The sequence below is a fragment of the Myotis davidii genome, unplaced genomic scaffold, assembly GCF_000327345.1.
Source record: "Myotis davidii unplaced genomic scaffold, ASM32734v1 scaffold962, whole genome shotgun sequence".
Classification (NCBI taxonomy): domain Eukaryota; kingdom Metazoa; phylum Chordata; class Mammalia; order Chiroptera; family Vespertilionidae; genus Myotis; species Myotis davidii.
In genome coordinates, this window is record NW_006295559.1 from 4,645,280 (window position 1) to 4,661,335 (window position 16,056).

A 16,056-nucleotide genomic window follows, 5' to 3' on the forward strand; every position below is an offset into this window, starting at 1 on the left:
GCTGGCACGGCGCCCCGCGTGCCGAGTCTGCCTTCACCTGGCGCAGGTGCCGGCCCGAGCCATCTTCCTCCGTTGGCTCATTGTTCCCAAACTGAAGGGTGGATGGTCCCCGCGGACGCAGCCTGGCACTTGGCCTCGAAGGTTTAAAACCCGGCTTTTCCTTGTTGTGAGGTTGAGTGTGAACAGGAATCGGGAACAACTGATGCGCAAAGCAGACGCGGGGAGAAGGCCAGGGGGTTGGCCCGGCCCTCCGCACCTCCATTTCTAAGGGGGATGATTCAAAACCGATTTCCAAGCCTCGATCTAGGAGTGACAGCTTAACCTCTTCACCCGCCAGGCAAAACGCACGGCAAATCCCGTTGCCAGGACCGTTTTTCTACCCTTTGCCTACGTCGTTCTTAAAAATATATTGCTTTTAAGTATATCTTTCAATTCCTGAAGCCCTTATTGGTTTCTCAGTGCGCAGATCAATTAAAAGCTCATTTAACTCAGCTGTCTCTATTTAAATGAATTGTTTTGGCAGATTAGCCAGGTAAAGATCAGGTGGGAAATGTTTGCATTAGAAATCTTATTAATTAAAATCGTCAGTGTGAACTACTACTACCATGTTTTCTTGGTAGGGGAATTCTGTTAAGATCCTTTGTTTGCAGAGTAAAATGAGTTAACTTCATGCTGGCTACTTCGTACAGAATTCCATTTTGTAAATGTTTATTTAAAGGTATTTTTTTTTAAAGCTCGTTAAAAAAATACCTAGGGAGATTGAATAATTGGCAGTTTGAAAAGAAAAGATTTTCATCTTTATAGGAAAATACTCAACCGCCGATGAGTTAACGTCAGAATGGTGCCCTTGATTTTGAGAACATTTCACTGGGTTTATACTTGTGGCTTGGCCTTGTTTATTTTCTTTTATTGTCTTTTCTGCAAAGTTCTTGCTGCAAAGCAAGAAGGTACTGTTTTGATTCGGCTCCAAAACCATTGTAACAGGTGGCTTTACCTGAAGGCACAAACCTGGAGTAACTATTTGACCTTCTAAGAAAAGACAAATTTCTGGGACTTTCTGACATTGCAGATCAAGATAAAGTTTTCAGAATTGCTGACATGCATTTGCTCTTCCGGCCAAGGCTCAACTATTTTCCTTGGGAGTTAATACTGACTCGTCCCTCTTCCCACAAATGGTGCTGGAGTAATTTTGCAGGCAATGGGCTGAGTCATCCTGGAAACAAAAGACAATCCCTTAAATCTCTTTTTCTCCCTCTGTCCTTCCTTAGGGAGAATTGGAGAAGTTAAATCAGTCCACGGATGACATCAACCGACGGGAGACTGAGCTTGAGGTACAGAAAGCGGGCCCCTGCCCCTTGCTGAAGTGACACCCGAATGGTTAATTTTGTTTTAGTGGCTGGAGGGTGGATGCTGGCGTGCCCTCCTCCGAGTTGAGCAATAGCCTGCTGTCTGACAGAATCAACTACACCACCAAGCCCAGCTTGTGGGTGGAACACACATGGATCTAATTTCACATGTTGTTTTTCATCATGGAAGCTCCGTGGGGCCCAAACCAAGGGCTTTACCCAGGCGTAAGCCCTAAAGTTAATGTGTCTGGGGAAGAGCTACAGACCTGAGGGGAAAATGAGCTGACCTCGTTAGTGGAGCAGCATAAAAGAGCTCACCAAGTCCCTGCAGTACTTTCGGGCGGTACTTACACTGTACTTGGAAACGTGTTTCTTCAGATTTAAACCTTTTCTTTTTTTTTACTTTCCTGCTCTAAGAATTCACCCCCTTTCGACATTCCTACTCACCTCTGGATTGTCGGCTTATGTGTAGAATATAATCATCTTAATGGTGAGGAAAAGCTGTTTAGGCTGGGAAGGGATTTCCTGCTGGGAAGTAGCTTGAGAGACCAGAACTCATTTGAATTTCACGAACATCTCCCAACCTGAGTGTAAACAGATTAGCATTCTTCTTTGTTGCTGTTGTTAATCCTCACCCGAGGATATTTTTCCATTGATCTTTTAAAGCAGCGGTTCTCAACCTGTGGGTTGTGACCCCTTTGGGGGTCGAATGACCCTTTCGAAGCGGTGGCCTAAGACCATCGGAAAACACATATATAATTACATATTGTTTTTGTGATTAATCACTATGCTTTAATTATGTTCAATTTGTGACAATGAAACTGGGGGTCACCACAACATGAGGAACTGTATTAAAGGGTCGCGGCATTCGGAAGGTTGAGAACCACTTTTAAAAAGAGAGTGGAAGAGAGAGGGAAAGACAGAGAAACATCATCTCACCTCGATTGGTTGCCTCCTGCAGGAGCCCTGACCAGGGCCCGGGCAGCGGGGAAGAGTCTGCAACCCAGATATGTGCCCTTGGCTGGGTTTGAACCGAGGGACCCTTGGTCCGCAGGCTGACACTATCCACTGAGCCAGACCAGCTGGGGCCAGGTTAGCATTCTTTACAGTTACCGATTGGTCCCCCTGCCTTTTCAGTAGTGGTTGGTTTTACCAACAGATCTGAACGACCCCGCATGTATCGGGAGCCTGTGAATGGTGTCAGAGCTGAAGGAGCGCGGAGAGCTGCTGGCTGTTCCTGTAGCAGGAGAAATAGCAGGGAAGGGCAGTGGAGAGGGCATCAGGAAGCATCTGGTCCCTAAAAGTGAGGGTGCAGGCGGTAGGAAGGTAATCTACCAGCAGTACACTGGCAACCTCGACTTCAGCCTGCCTGCAGGGCTGAGGCCCTGGATGTGGGAGTGGGGATTAAAGCCTGTCTTCTGAGCTGTGTGTGAAGGGTTAACCCCTCTAGCGCGAAGGTAGGTGGCTATGAACACTGGCTGCGCTTCTCCCCCAAGTGGAGTAAAATCTGAGTGTTTATTTAAATTCTTTGCACGTAGGACGAATCGAGTCTCTTCGTTGGGCGATTGAAATCTCTCAGAATCTCAGATTTGTAGTTCATGAAACAACACCCAAAGCCCTACCACTTCTATAGTGTTTTTGTTTTTTTACAAAGTGTTTTTCTTTTTCTCTTTCTGTTCTGTTACAATAGGCTGATGTTGTGCTGTCCAATACCACCACATGTGGCTATTTGAGTTGAAATTAAATGAGTTGAAATGAGAATAAAAATGCAGTTTCTCAGGCACGGTAGCCACACTTTAAGAGCTCAGTAGCCCCTGTGTTGGACAGAGCAGAGAGCACCTCCACCATCATAGAAAGTTCTAGTGGCAGCACGGCGTTGGAAGGTAGGGGAGGCGGCGGCTGCCTCTTCAGATGGGGACTCTTCAGATGGGGACACGAGGCACAGTGCCCTCTCGGTTCAATGACTTTAGGGAGCCAGGCCATTGTCCGTATCCCTCCAGCTCTCATAGCCTCCCGTCCCAGATGTGAATGGACTAGTTGGAAATAGCATTTGTATTTGGATGCCTGCTCGACGCCAGCCACTGTTCTGCTTGTGCACGCTTACCTTCTGGGGGTAAAATGGTTCCATATGTTGAACTCCTTTAGCCCCGATTTCCGCATCCTTTCTCTGAACGTACTCAGGTGTGTGTGTCACGGGAGGCCTCGGGGCAGGTGTTTCCTGCCCTGCTCTGGAGGGCACTTGGCAGCAGCGAGGAGCGGTGGCCAGAGCTGGCCTGTGTCGCTGGCTGACCTTTTCATGGTATTATTAGAACCAAGATGGACTCAGAAATATAACGCCAGCTCTGTAAGCAAGGAACACGTCCCTAGGAGCCACATCAAAAAGTAAAAAGAAACAGCTGGAAGGGACTTTATTCCATTTAACCGAGAATGTTCCGGATAGCATGCTTTTAACATGGCATCAATAGTAAAAGCCAGCCCTAGCCCGCTTGGCTCAGTGGACAGAGTGTCGGCCTGCAGACTGAAGAGTCCCCGGTTTGATTCTGGCCAAGGGCACATGCCTGGGTTGTGGGCTCGATCCCCAGTTGGGGGGTGTGCAGGAGGCAGCCAATCAATGATTCTCTCTCATTGATGTTTCTATCTCTCCTTCTCCCTTCCTCTCTGAAATCAATAAAGAAATATATCTTAAGTAGTAAAAGTCAGTGAGGTATCTTACAGATATTTTGGTATGAACTTCAGCATCTTGTGCATATTTTGCACCTACAGCATGTCTCGGTTTGGACCGGCCGCTCAGTAGCTCCGTGTGGCCCGGGCAGCCCAGGGCTAGTAGGCGTTTCCTGTGAGGCTCCCAAAGGAGCAGAGGGGTTGGGCCCCAGTGCGGCTGTGTGGATGCTCATCGTGCTCCCAGGGCCCGCGGGGAGCTGGGTGTCGCCCTGTGTCTGTGGTGGGCTGCCCCGCTTCAGGCAAGCCCTGGGCCCCAGCCTGTGTCAGGCACGTTTTTGGCCACTGCAGACACGTGGATGAGCCAGACAAAGGTCTGGCCCTCAGGGAGTTTACATTTTGGTTGGGGGTGGGCGAGGAGAGGTGGCTGATAATTCCTGATTATAGGAACTACCATAGACGAGGGAGGTGACGGGCTGTGAGAGAGGAGGCACCTCTAGGTAGCTGAGCAGAAGCGGCAGCAGCCGAGTCCCTGTGCAAAGAGGAGCAGATGGCAGGAGCCGCGGGGGAGGCGCAGGGCGGGTGCCAGAGGATGTGGGACAGGAAGCAGAGCGTTTAGATACACAGTTGATTCTTGTTATTCGTGGTAGTTGTTTTCTTTTTTTAATGTACCCAGTTTTTAATTTTTATTTTTTAAATTCTTTTAAAAAATATATTTTATTGATTTTTTTTACAGAGAGGAAGGGAGAGGGAAAATTCTTTATTGTTTAAAGTGTTACATATAGTATTACATATGTCTCCTTTCCCCCCCATGGGCCTCTCCTCGGCCACGCCACCCCCACACCTCCCAGGCGTGGTGGTAGTTTTCTGTAAAGTAGCTGTGGACATTGACTCAGGGAATCATGAACCATTGCTCCCAGAGGGGAGATGTGACCAGGCGCTCGCAGGACCCTCGCCCCACCTTCGGTTCCTGTGTCTCTGGTCACGTTTTTGTCAACAGATCGACACATAACCTTGTTTTATGTGTGTTTCCGTTTAAAGTCACCGTATATGATGTATGTTCTTGATTCATTAATTGAACTCATGGGCAAGACCACAGACCAGGGGTGGGCAAACTTTTTGACTCGAGGGCCACAATGGGTTCTTAAACTGGACCGGAGGGCCGGAACAAAAGCATGGATGGAGTGTTTGTGTGAACTAATATAAATTCAAAGTAAACATCATTACATTAAAGGGTACAGTCTTTTTTTTTTAATAGTTTTATTCATTTCAAACGGGCCGGATCTGGCCCTCGGGCCATAGTTTGCCCACGGCTGCCACAGACTCATGGCTGGATGAAGCCTGTTGAACACCGAGTTCTCTGTGACCCGTCACAGCCTCCTTGGGCTGCCGAGCACCGGACAACACGTTAGCGCTAGGCTTGCAGGCCGGTTAAACAGCAGAATCACCAACAAAAAACACAGAAACTGAGGCACTAAATGGACCGCGGGAAGGATACTGTTCACGGTGCGAGAGCGGGAATCAGAAGCGGAGGGTCTTTGCTTGACCTCGGCCGGGAGCATGTGCGTTGGGTGACTCTGCATGTCCGCTCCCTGCACGTCCACGGATGAGTGCAGAAGCACACGAATGCTGATGGGGAATCAGTAAATCGTAATGAGTGTGGAATCTGTAAGAGTGAGGATTGGCCTGAAATGATTCTGAAGCCCCTGGAGGAGGTCTTTTTTTTATTTTTATTTTTTATTACAAAGGGTATTACATATGTGTCCATTTTCCCCCCCACCCTAGACAGTCCCCTAGCCTCCCCTATCCCCCAGCCTGGAGGAGGTCTTACACTGTCCACATTTCCTTTGCCTTTACTTTTAAAAAAATATATATTTTATGGATTTTTTACAGAGAGGAAGGGAGAGGGATAGAGAGGTAGAAACATCGACGAGAGAAACATTGATCAGCTGCCTCCTGCACACGTCCCACTGGGGATGTGCCCGCAACCCAGGTACATGCCCTTGAACGGAATCGAACCCGGGACCTTTCAGTCCGCAGGCCGATGCTCTATCCACTGAGCCAAACTGGTCAGGGCTTGCCTTTACTTTTTGAATATTACCTGGAGGGCCTAGCACTCCTCCTGGCTTTGTCCGACTCTGATTAAAGTGACTTGGTGACCGGGTTTGTGGCGGCTGCTGCTTTGCTCACAGAGCGTGGCTTGGTTGTCTCTGGGCAGCCATAGGCCGAGGTGCAGGCCTGGGTTCACCTTTAGGGTCCCATCCTTTTTCTCCCCCGCCTCCTCCTCTTCTTCTTCCTCTTCCCCCTCCTCCTCCTCCTCCTCCTCTTTCTCTTTAAATCAGAGGTTACCAGGAGGCCTCTGGATGCCAGCCACCTGCATGTCGCCAGTTGGACGGCTGCCTCCTCCTGCAAGCTCACTTTGCCTCTGACCTTGTTTGAACAGAGCTGTGTCCCCTTTGCACTCTGATTGCTATCGGGAGGGCAGCCTTTCAAACTCTTGAAGGGAATAACCTTTTAACCAGAGAGGCCCTTGGATATAAGCCTGATGTTTCAAATTAAGAAAGTAAGCGCATTTTCCCACAGATACATTCTTGAGTATTTATTGAGCATCTACTATGCGCTAAGGGCAGTTTTAGGTGACGGGAGAGAAAGCAGTGAAGAGAATGGATAGAACTGTCTTACATTGTGGAGGGAGGAGAAACATTGATCAGCTGCCTCCTGCACACCAGAACTGTCTTACATTGTGGAGGGAGGAGATGCAGTTAACAGTGAACCCCACGATAGTCACATGGTGATACGTGCTAAGGAGGAAAAGTCAGGAGGGGCCTGGGCCGTGTGGGCGTTGGGGGGAGAGGGCAGGGAGGAGGGGCTCAGTGGTCTATGTAAGGGGTGGGAAAGAATTCCCTGAAAGCACCTCTGGAGAGAGTGAGCCTCCGGGCCATGTGGGGAAGAGCATTCCAGCCGAGGGATTGGCCAGTGCTAAGCTGAAGGTCTGACCTGGTTGAGGACCAAGCAAAGGGGGAACTAACTAACTGGTGTGCTGGGGGTCGGGGAGTGATGGATAGAAGAGGAGGAGAGATTCAGAGAGAGAAATGGGTTATTCAGGTGAGGAGGAGGAGGAGGAGGAGGAGAAGGAGGAGGAGGAGGAGGAGGAACCAGCCTGCCCTTCCCGGGAGGAGAGCTGTTAGTGGTGAGTGTTTGTGCTCTGCCCTCCTCGGATGCTGGACTTCTGTGTTCCCCAAACTTTCCTAAGGCCTGTGCCCAGAATCTGCCTTTCCCCCTTCCAGACACCAGCAGACATTTTCTCTTAAAGATACAGGTTTTTTTTAAAAAAAAAATTATTGATTTTTTACAGAGAGGAAGGGAGAGAGATAGAGAGTTAGAAACATCGATGAGAGGAACATCGTCCTGCACACCTCCCACTGGGGGTGTACTCGCAACCAAGGTACATGCCCTTGACCGGAATTGACCCCGGGCCCCTTCAGTCCGCAGGCCGACGCTCTAGCCACTGAGCTAGACCTGTCAGGGCTTAAAAATACAATTTTGAGCTTGGAAACTTGGGGGCAGGAGAGCAAAGGAAGGGGTGGATTGGGAGGGCCTCTCTCCAATGAATTTCAACACCAGTAGGGGAAGAGAGAAATTCTTTCCTGAAAAGATAATGTTGTCACATCTTAGCACCTTGGCCTTTAAGGCCCGTGAGGTGTGGGGTGCGTGTATTGTGTGTGTGTTGTGTGTATGTGGTTTGTGGGTCGTGTGGGTGGTGTGTGTGTGGTACGTGTGGTATGTGTGTGGTATATATTGTTTGCAGTGTGTGTATTGTGTCTGGTGTGTATAGTGTGTGGTGTGTGTGTGTAGTGTGAATGACTAGATGTGTGCTGGGGGAAGGCCCTATAAGACTTGTGTTTTGGAGAAAGTACTAGAGCAGTGGTTCCCAACCTTCTGGCCCTTTAAATACAGTTCCTCATGTTGTGACCCAACCATAAAATTATTTTCGTTGCTACTTCATAACTGTCATGTTGCTGCTGTTATGTATCGTGATGTAAATATCTGATATGCAGGATCATCTTAGGCGACCCCTGTTAAAGGGTCGTTCGACCGCCAAAAGGGTCGCAATCCACAGGTTGAGAACCGCTGTAGAGAGTGTGAAGTGATACATGGATGAGGGGAAGTGAGGAATAACTGTTCCTTGAAACTGCCCAGTCTGGGCTGGGAGGGGCCCTGACCTCTTTGTACCCAGGTGAGACCTGGTTCAAGTGAACAGTGGCCTAGGGGCCTTCATGTCACAAACACACAGCCCGTCCTGTGGGCTGAGTCCTGTGTGGGCCCCTCAAGGGAACCTCGGACATAGCCTGTGCCCTGGCCAAGCTTGCTGACTGCTGGGATGAAGCATGTGGTTAGGAGTGAGAGGGCCGTGCAGGGCTCCTCGGGAAGCCAGGGTGGGGCTTCTGGAATAGGAGGCACAGAGTTGAGGCCTGGAGACCCAAGCCTTTGGGAGGTCCATTAACATCCCAGGTAGCCTCGAAGTGGAGGCGGAGAGAACTGACACTACAGACATCACCTGCAGCTTGACCTGTGTTGCTCTGACTGGCCATTGGCTGGTGGTAGAGACAGACACACCTGAGGTTTTGACTGGGCGCCTCTGTGAACTGGGCTGGGGCTGCTGCCTTCCCCACAGCCCTGACCTGAAGTTTGGCCATCAGCAAGGTAGGGCTTCGGGCTTCCTGCTTCAGGTACAGTCCTGCCCTCACCACTGCTGGGATGTCAAGAGATAGTAACTCTTTATTCTCACCCGAGGATATTTTTCCATTGATTTTTTAGAGAGAGTGGGAGTTAGGGAGGGAAGAGAGAGAGAGAGAGAGAGAGAGAGAGCGAGAGAGACAGAGAGAGACAGATATCGATCTGAGAGAGACACATCGATTGGTTGCCTCCCACATGGTTGTTAGTGACTGGCAGGACTGAACCTACAATCCAGGCACATGCCCTTGACCAGGGATGAACCCATGACACTTCAGTGTGTGAGCCAACACTCTAACCACTGAGCAACGCCAGCCAGGGCAAGGGACGGTAACTTTTGACCCAGCAATTGCACTTGTAAGAATGTATCCTAAGGGAATAACTGGGCAGGGATATAGGTCTGATAATGGTCATTGCAGCATTGTTTAAAAATGTTGGGAAAGTATAAATCCGAATGACTCTCAGTAGGGGTTTGGTTAAATAAACGAATACAGTGCACACGCAGTGGCTGATAGAATCTAGGCCTTAAAATGATGACACAGAACGTCCGAATGGGGAAGAGCAGATTGCAGGAGAGCAGTCTGGTGCTCTTCCCTAAAGTATGTCCATACGCATGACTGTGCCTGGGAAAGATTACACACCAGGTATTCCTGGGAGGGGACATGAGTGACATTTATGTTCCTATACTTTCCTCTATTTTCTGAATCAGTGCATAGAATTGGTACTACTTTATAGTCAAAAAGGGAAAAACAAAAAACAAAAGCCAAAGCCACGGGGAAGGGGTGGGGGTAGGGTCTTGGCATCAGGTGATATACGGTGGCGTTGGGTTAGAATCCGAGGTTGGCTGACTTTTATGGGCACGTGGTCCCTTGGTATGAGTCTTGTCACCTATGAAATGGGGGGTCGTGACTCGTGTCCACATCCCTGGGTGGCTGGAGGACCAGAGGAGGGGCTGTGTGAAGGGCGCAGGGATGGTTGCGCAGCCTGGTGAAGGAGAGGTCTCCTGGGGGTGGGGCTGGCAGGGAGCGCCGAGGCCCGCTGGGTGCAGATGCAGAACAGGCTCCGGCGAGACGTCCATTGGAGCCAGGCCGGCCACGGGGGCTGGCGATGGCTCCGCTCTGCTTCCCAGGCCCTGCTGTGATGTTGTTTTTGTTGTTAGTGACTGGCACTGGGCAAGGGGCCGAGAGAGGGCTTGTGCAGGCCAGGGTGACGGGGGCATGGACTTTGCATTCAGTGGAGCAGCAGGGCTTTGCCCTGTGGCTGGTCTGTTGGGCTCTGCAAATCGGTTTGTCTCCCGTGACCCCTGCTTCGTTAGGACCTGTCTTCTCCGGGGAGTTGCCTGGCACTTAATAGGTGCTCAGTAGATATTTGAGTGGATGAATAGCAACAGATTGCCCCTTCTTGGCTGTGTGACCTTGGGCAGATGGCTTCATGTCTCTGGGCCTGTTTCTTCTTCCCCATGATGGTGCATAGAAAGCTACCAAACATTATTGCTGTTACTGGATCAGAGCGGCGAGGGCGCAGTGTGGTGGGTGCTTGCAGGAAGAGTTTTGTATCCATCCTGGAATGCCATTCCTGCCTGTGTTTGTCTCCTAACTGCCCTTCCCCAGTAATGACAGCTAATGGTAATAATGAGTGCCTACTGTGTGCCAGGTCCTTTCCTACACACTTCAGAACTCCTTTATGAGATAGATGTTTATCATCCCCGTTTTGCTGATAACAAAACTGAGGCATAGAGTTCAAGTGTCTTGCTCCAGAGCAGTTACTCAACTTGAGCTCCATAGACGTGGGCCGGATAATTCTTTGTCTTATGGGGCTTGTCTTGTGCATCGTAGCAGCATCTCCCTAAATGCCGATAACAGCACCTCTCCTCCCCGGTTGTGACAATCAAGCATGTCCCCAGTCTGGCTGTGAACTACCACTCTAGAGCAGTGCCATCAAAGCGTGTGGTCCCGCACCAGCAGCCTTAGCACGACAGGAACTCGCTAGAATTAGAGCATCCTGGGCCCCACCCAGAATCAGAACCTGTGGGGCGTGGGGCCCCCAGGCTGTCTTACCCAGCACTCCCTGTCTCATGCACTTCCTACCACCCTGACCTCCCTCTGCTGTGTGCTCCTCAGGCTGTGGTATGGTCATTCGTTTGTTTGTCTGGCTCCCCCGCAGGATCTGGCCTCTGGAGGGAGGGGCTTGGCCTCCCCATCTTTTGTCCACAGCATCTCCTTCAGTGTCTGCACACGGGGTATGATGAATGTCGGAATGAACGGATGTGAGCTTTTGCTTAGAATCAAGAGCCCTTGTGGACTCTTGGCTTCGTCCTACACAGTGTCCTGGAAAACAGACGGGTCCCTCTTCCCCAGGGCTGGCCCTGAAATCGCATTAGTCCCCGGGCTGTTGTGAGGCAGGGCCGCCCCTGGGCACAGCAGTTGAGACATTTGGAAAGTACCACCTGTGTCCTTCCCCTGCCCCAAGTCCCTCGCTTCCGGAGGTCTAAGAGTCTGCCCTGCTTGGAGATGCTGGCATTGTAATCGTGGCCCTTCTCATTGAAAAAGGATGGCGGGTGTGAATAGGGACAAATGGTCATGGTCGACTTAGTGGAGGAAAGATTAGGTAATAAAACTGTAAAGTGTATGTAAAACTCTATGTAGTGTGTGTATAAGACCATGTGTCAGTGAGAGAGTATGTGCCTATGAGCCAGAAAAGGCCTAGGACACAGGGATTTATAGCGCGGCCCACAGACGGCGAACTGCTTGTTACCAAGTAAGGTGAAGTCAATACAGAAACTGAGAGTAAGAGTTTAAAAATTCAAAAAAAAAGTGACATTGCCTGGCTTTCCCAGTGACATTTCACTTTTCTAGTTGATTTTTATTGTATCCTACAGAAGTGTTGATTCACAGTGGGCGGGGGTGGGGGCCCTTATTCCCACACAGTTTTGAGAAGCGTGGCTCTGGAAAAATGCACCCTCAGATGTTACAAGTGGTGATTGCTAGTTGCTAGGAATGCTGGCGATTGTAATTTTTCATTTTTTGATGTTTTCTCAATTATTTACAATGACCATATTTTGTCATTTTCATAGGCAGGGAACGGGGGTGGAGAGAATGAAGCATTATTGTAAAAAGATGTCTTTATGAGCCAAAGAAATAAATTTCTATGAAAGGAATTTTGGGAACTCTGAAGGCTGGTGGGAAACATTTTTCTGATGGGTAGTCCCTGCTTTAATTGAAGATAAATCCTGAGGTTGGTGGGCTTGCGTAGTGAATGACTCTGTTGTTAAGCTCTCCTTGTGGTCACTCATGGAGGGATGAAAAGTGCCTTAAAGGCATTTTAGGATGGTCGGCAGCCAAGAAACCCTCATTTATGAAATACGCACACACAAACCATCACCAAAATGTCACAGTGGGAAGCATTTCAGATATTAAGAATGTGTGAGTTTGAGTACTTGCATCATTTCTAAATGGATAGACCTGTGGGCACATACAGGCTCTCTTGCACACTCTCATTCACTTGTAGCCACATTAGCAAAACGTTATTAGTTTGGGCTGTTGAGTAGACCATAGAAATAGCTATCTGGTGTCTAATATTGACCCTGTTGCCTTAACAAAAAAAAAATCAGTGTGTCTTCCTTTTAAGCTCTAAAGGCCAGTGAGATAATACACCAACTTTCCCGGCCCCTTAGCCGGAGCCCATTGTAGGAACATAGGCGCTTGCTGTTGTAGTAAAGCAAACTTTTGTACAGTGACCTGACTGTGCCCCAGGTTTTCCAAAGATGCCTCCCCTCCTCCCGGGGTGTCCTCGGGTGTCCGCACATCGCAAGGAGATTGGCTGTGGGGTCGGTGGACTTGTTGCTATCCTGGGGGAGATGGAATCTTCAAACCCCCGGGGCAGTAGGGAGCTGTGGTTCTTGTGGATTGTAGCCTTTAGTATTGAGCTGTTCTTTTTCTTTATTTAAAATTTTTTGAATAGAATTTATTGGAATGACACTGGTTAATAAATTATACAGGTTTGAGGTGTACAGTTCTATCATACATCATCTGTATGTTGTATTGTGTGTTCACCCCCCAACTCCAGTCTCCTTCCATCACCATTTACCCTCCTTTACCCTTTCTACCTCTCCCCACCCCGATTCCCCTCTGGTAGTCACCGTACTGTTGTCTGTGTTTTTTGTTGTTTGTTTGTTTTGCTTAATCCCTTCACCTTTTCCCGCCAGCCCCCTCCCCTCTAACAGCTACCAGTCTGTTTTCTGTATCTGTGAGCCTGTGTCTATTTTGTTTGTTCATTAGATTCCACATGTAAGTGAAATCACATGGTACTTGTCTTTCTCTGACTGGTGTATTTCACCTAGCATAATGCTCTCCAGGTCCCTCTGTGCTGTCGCAGAAGGTAAGATATCCTTCTTTTCACGGCCAAGTAGCATTCCATTGGGTAAATGTGCCCTGGCGTTTTTACCCACTCCTCTCCTGACGGCGCTTGGGCAGCTTGAGCTGTTGTTTTGCCTTCTGAGCGTAGATTGTGGAGACCTCTCCCGCAGCAGCGCGTGCGTGTGTGTGTTTGGCCGGCTCAGTTAAACACCCACTGAACCTCATCCTTTGGCGGGCATCCCATTTACCTCTGCCCGGCCCTCCTCTGTGAGAGTTGCTTCATCTGCCTGTGGCCACACAGATATTTCAACAGTAAAGACTCGCTTTTGTGCAAAGCATCTTAACCGAGGGTTTCCTGATCCCTTGCAGAGCGGCTCTTAGAGAGCTCTTCATTTCCTTAAGGGAAGCGGGGAACGTTTTGTTCTCTCCTTGCCTGATTTTTCCTTTGCTGTGTTTTGCTGGATTATCTGAGAGATATTTTGAATGTTTGCTGTGACAGAAAGAAGCTGTTAGCGGGGAGACAATGAGAGGAACATCCGGGGTTATAACCGCAGCCCAGCCCACTCAGGAGACTCTTTCGCCATTTGGCATCAGACTCCACCGCGGCGTGACAGGTGGCGTTTGGTTGTCTTCACCCACCCTGCCCCTTTGTCGCCAGCCTTGCCAAAGGGTCTGGCTTCATCCTGAGAGGTTTGGAGTCTGCAGATGTGATGTCCTCTTCCCCGCTTTTTGGTTTTATTGGAAGAAGAGATGAAATGGATGCTATCCTTTTTATTGCTCTGGTTACTATTTCTACCTAGTAGGTTACACCAGAACAGCACAGCTTTAAGCCGCTGCTTTATTTTGTCCCTGATTTGTGGGGCAGGAATTTGGAGAGGGCTCAGCTGGGCGGCTCTTGCTTACGGGGGTCTCTGATGCAGTTGGGTCAGATGTCAGCTGGGGCTGTGGTCATCCGAAGGCTTGACTGGACGTCCGAGGAAGCCCATGTCTGTGTCTGCCTGTGGATGCTGGCTCTTGGCTGGGAGCTCAGCTGGGGTGGTCAACCCGAGTGCTTACATCTGACCGTTCCAGCAGGTGGTCTCAGGCACTCTGACCTCCACATGGGGTCCAGCTTCCCCCACTGTGAGCATCCCGAGATGACCAGGTGGACACATCTTGGCCTTTTCTGTCTGAGCCTTGGAAGTCCCGTAGTAGCAACCCTGTCACAGGCTCTTGGTCCAAGCATCCTGAGCTCCCCAAGTTCAAGAGGAGGGGACAGAGCCTCCATCTCTCGATGGCAGTCGTGCCAAAGAATGTTGGGCCCCACTGGAAAACTGCCACACTCGTGGCGGAGATGTCGGCGCAGTGACTCGTTTTGAGGCCTGCGGGACATCTGTTTCATTCACTTAATAAACAACCACGTTTCACAATGCCTTCTCGTTGCTTTAATGGTTAACCAGCCAGCAAAGCAAGGACTTTGGCTAGAACTCCCCGTGACCCTTAAACAAACCAGCAACAATAAAAAAAGCAAGAGGGAGCCAGTGCTTAGCAGAGCTGAGGGTGGTGTGATAGGGAATTCTTTGCCGCTTTGCCCACTTCTTTAACATTTTTGTCTGAGAGAAAAATGATGCCACGGCTTTAATGCCTATTAGAAAAAAATTAGTGGAACCTAGAGCCCAAGGTACAGTAGTTAGGCAGACCCTTTATAAATTCAGGGGAAGGTTCTAGAGCTCTTTGGGCAGCTCTTAACATGCCGCTGGTTTTGTTAACATCTCCGCTGGGGAAATAGAATCTTGGTATCGCATGCATTGGCTAGAAATTGCATCTACTCCCCAGGTTGGAACTTGTTAAAGCAAACCTCACTTTAACTCTATGGAATGTGGAGCTAAAAAAAAAAGTAGGAAAACTTATTTTGGGGCCAATAGAGACTTAAACGCCAAAGCAGGTGATGGTAGCAAGCATGGACTTTGAGTTCAGGAGAGCTGGATCTGAACTCTCTCCTGCTTCCTCACCAGCCGTGCAGTCATGGCTCGGTGTTGAGCTTCTCTGGGCTGTCATTTCCTTCTCTCTAAAATGGGGAGAGCAGTACCTATCGTGCGGAGCTGTTAAGGATTAAACAAGGTGATGTTTGTAAAGTGCCTGGCCCGGTACTTGGCATAGAACATTCAGCACATGGTGGTCCTTTCCTTTCTGCCCTTTGCTCTTTATTGAATAACTAGAGGCCCGGTGCACGAAATTTGTGCAGGGAGGGGGGGCATCCCCTCAGCTCAGCCTGCACCCTCTCCAATCCGGGACCCCTTGGGGGATGGCTGACTGCTGGTTTAGGCCTGATCCCGGATATCAGGCCTAAATCAGCAGTCGGACATCCCTCTCACAATCCTGGACTGCTAGCTCCTAACTGCTCACCTGCCTGCCTGCCTGCCGGCCTGCCTGGTCGCCCCTAACTTCTCCCCCTCTGCCAGCCTGATTGCCCCTCACTGCCCCCTTCACGGGCCTGATTGCCCCTAACCGCCCCCCTCGCTAGCCTAGTCGCCCCTCACTGCCCCCCCCTGCCAGCCTAATTGCTCCCAACTGCCCCCCCTCTGTCGGCCTGGTTGCTCCTAACTGCCCCCGCCTGTCTGGTCCCCTAACTGCTTCCGCCTTGCCAGCCTGGTCACCACTCACACTCCCCCCTCCCGCTGGCCTGGCCACCCTGCTGTTCACTTGTTTGGTTGTCCCTCACTAAACCCCCTGCCAGTGTGGTCATAAGCAGCCATCTTGTGAGGGTGTGAGGGTTAATTTGCATATTATTGCTTTATTATATAGGATGGCTCCTACTCACTGGCCTGATTGCCCCTAACTGCCCCCCTCGCTAGCCTAGTCGCCCCTCACTGCCCCCCCCTGCCAGCCTAATTGCCTAACTGCCCCCCCTCCTAGCCTGGTCACCCTTAACTGCCCCCCCCCATCCTGGTCACCCCTTACTGACACCCCTGCCAGCCTGGTAA

General features: G+C 50.0%; 1 protein-coding gene across 1 annotated transcript in view; it reads left to right on the top strand.

Annotated features, from left to right (window-relative positions):
• SH3BP5 (SH3-domain binding protein 5 (BTK-associated)) overlaps nt 1–16,056 on the top strand; it is an 88,083-nt gene that overhangs the window by 17,561 nt on the left and 54,466 nt on the right. Inside the window, exon 2 of the mRNA XM_006770211.2 lies at nt 1,269–1,331. Coding sequence (XP_006770274.1) covers nt 1,269–1,331 — 63 coding nt within the window. The remainder of the gene's footprint in view (nt 1–1,268; nt 1,332–16,056) is intronic.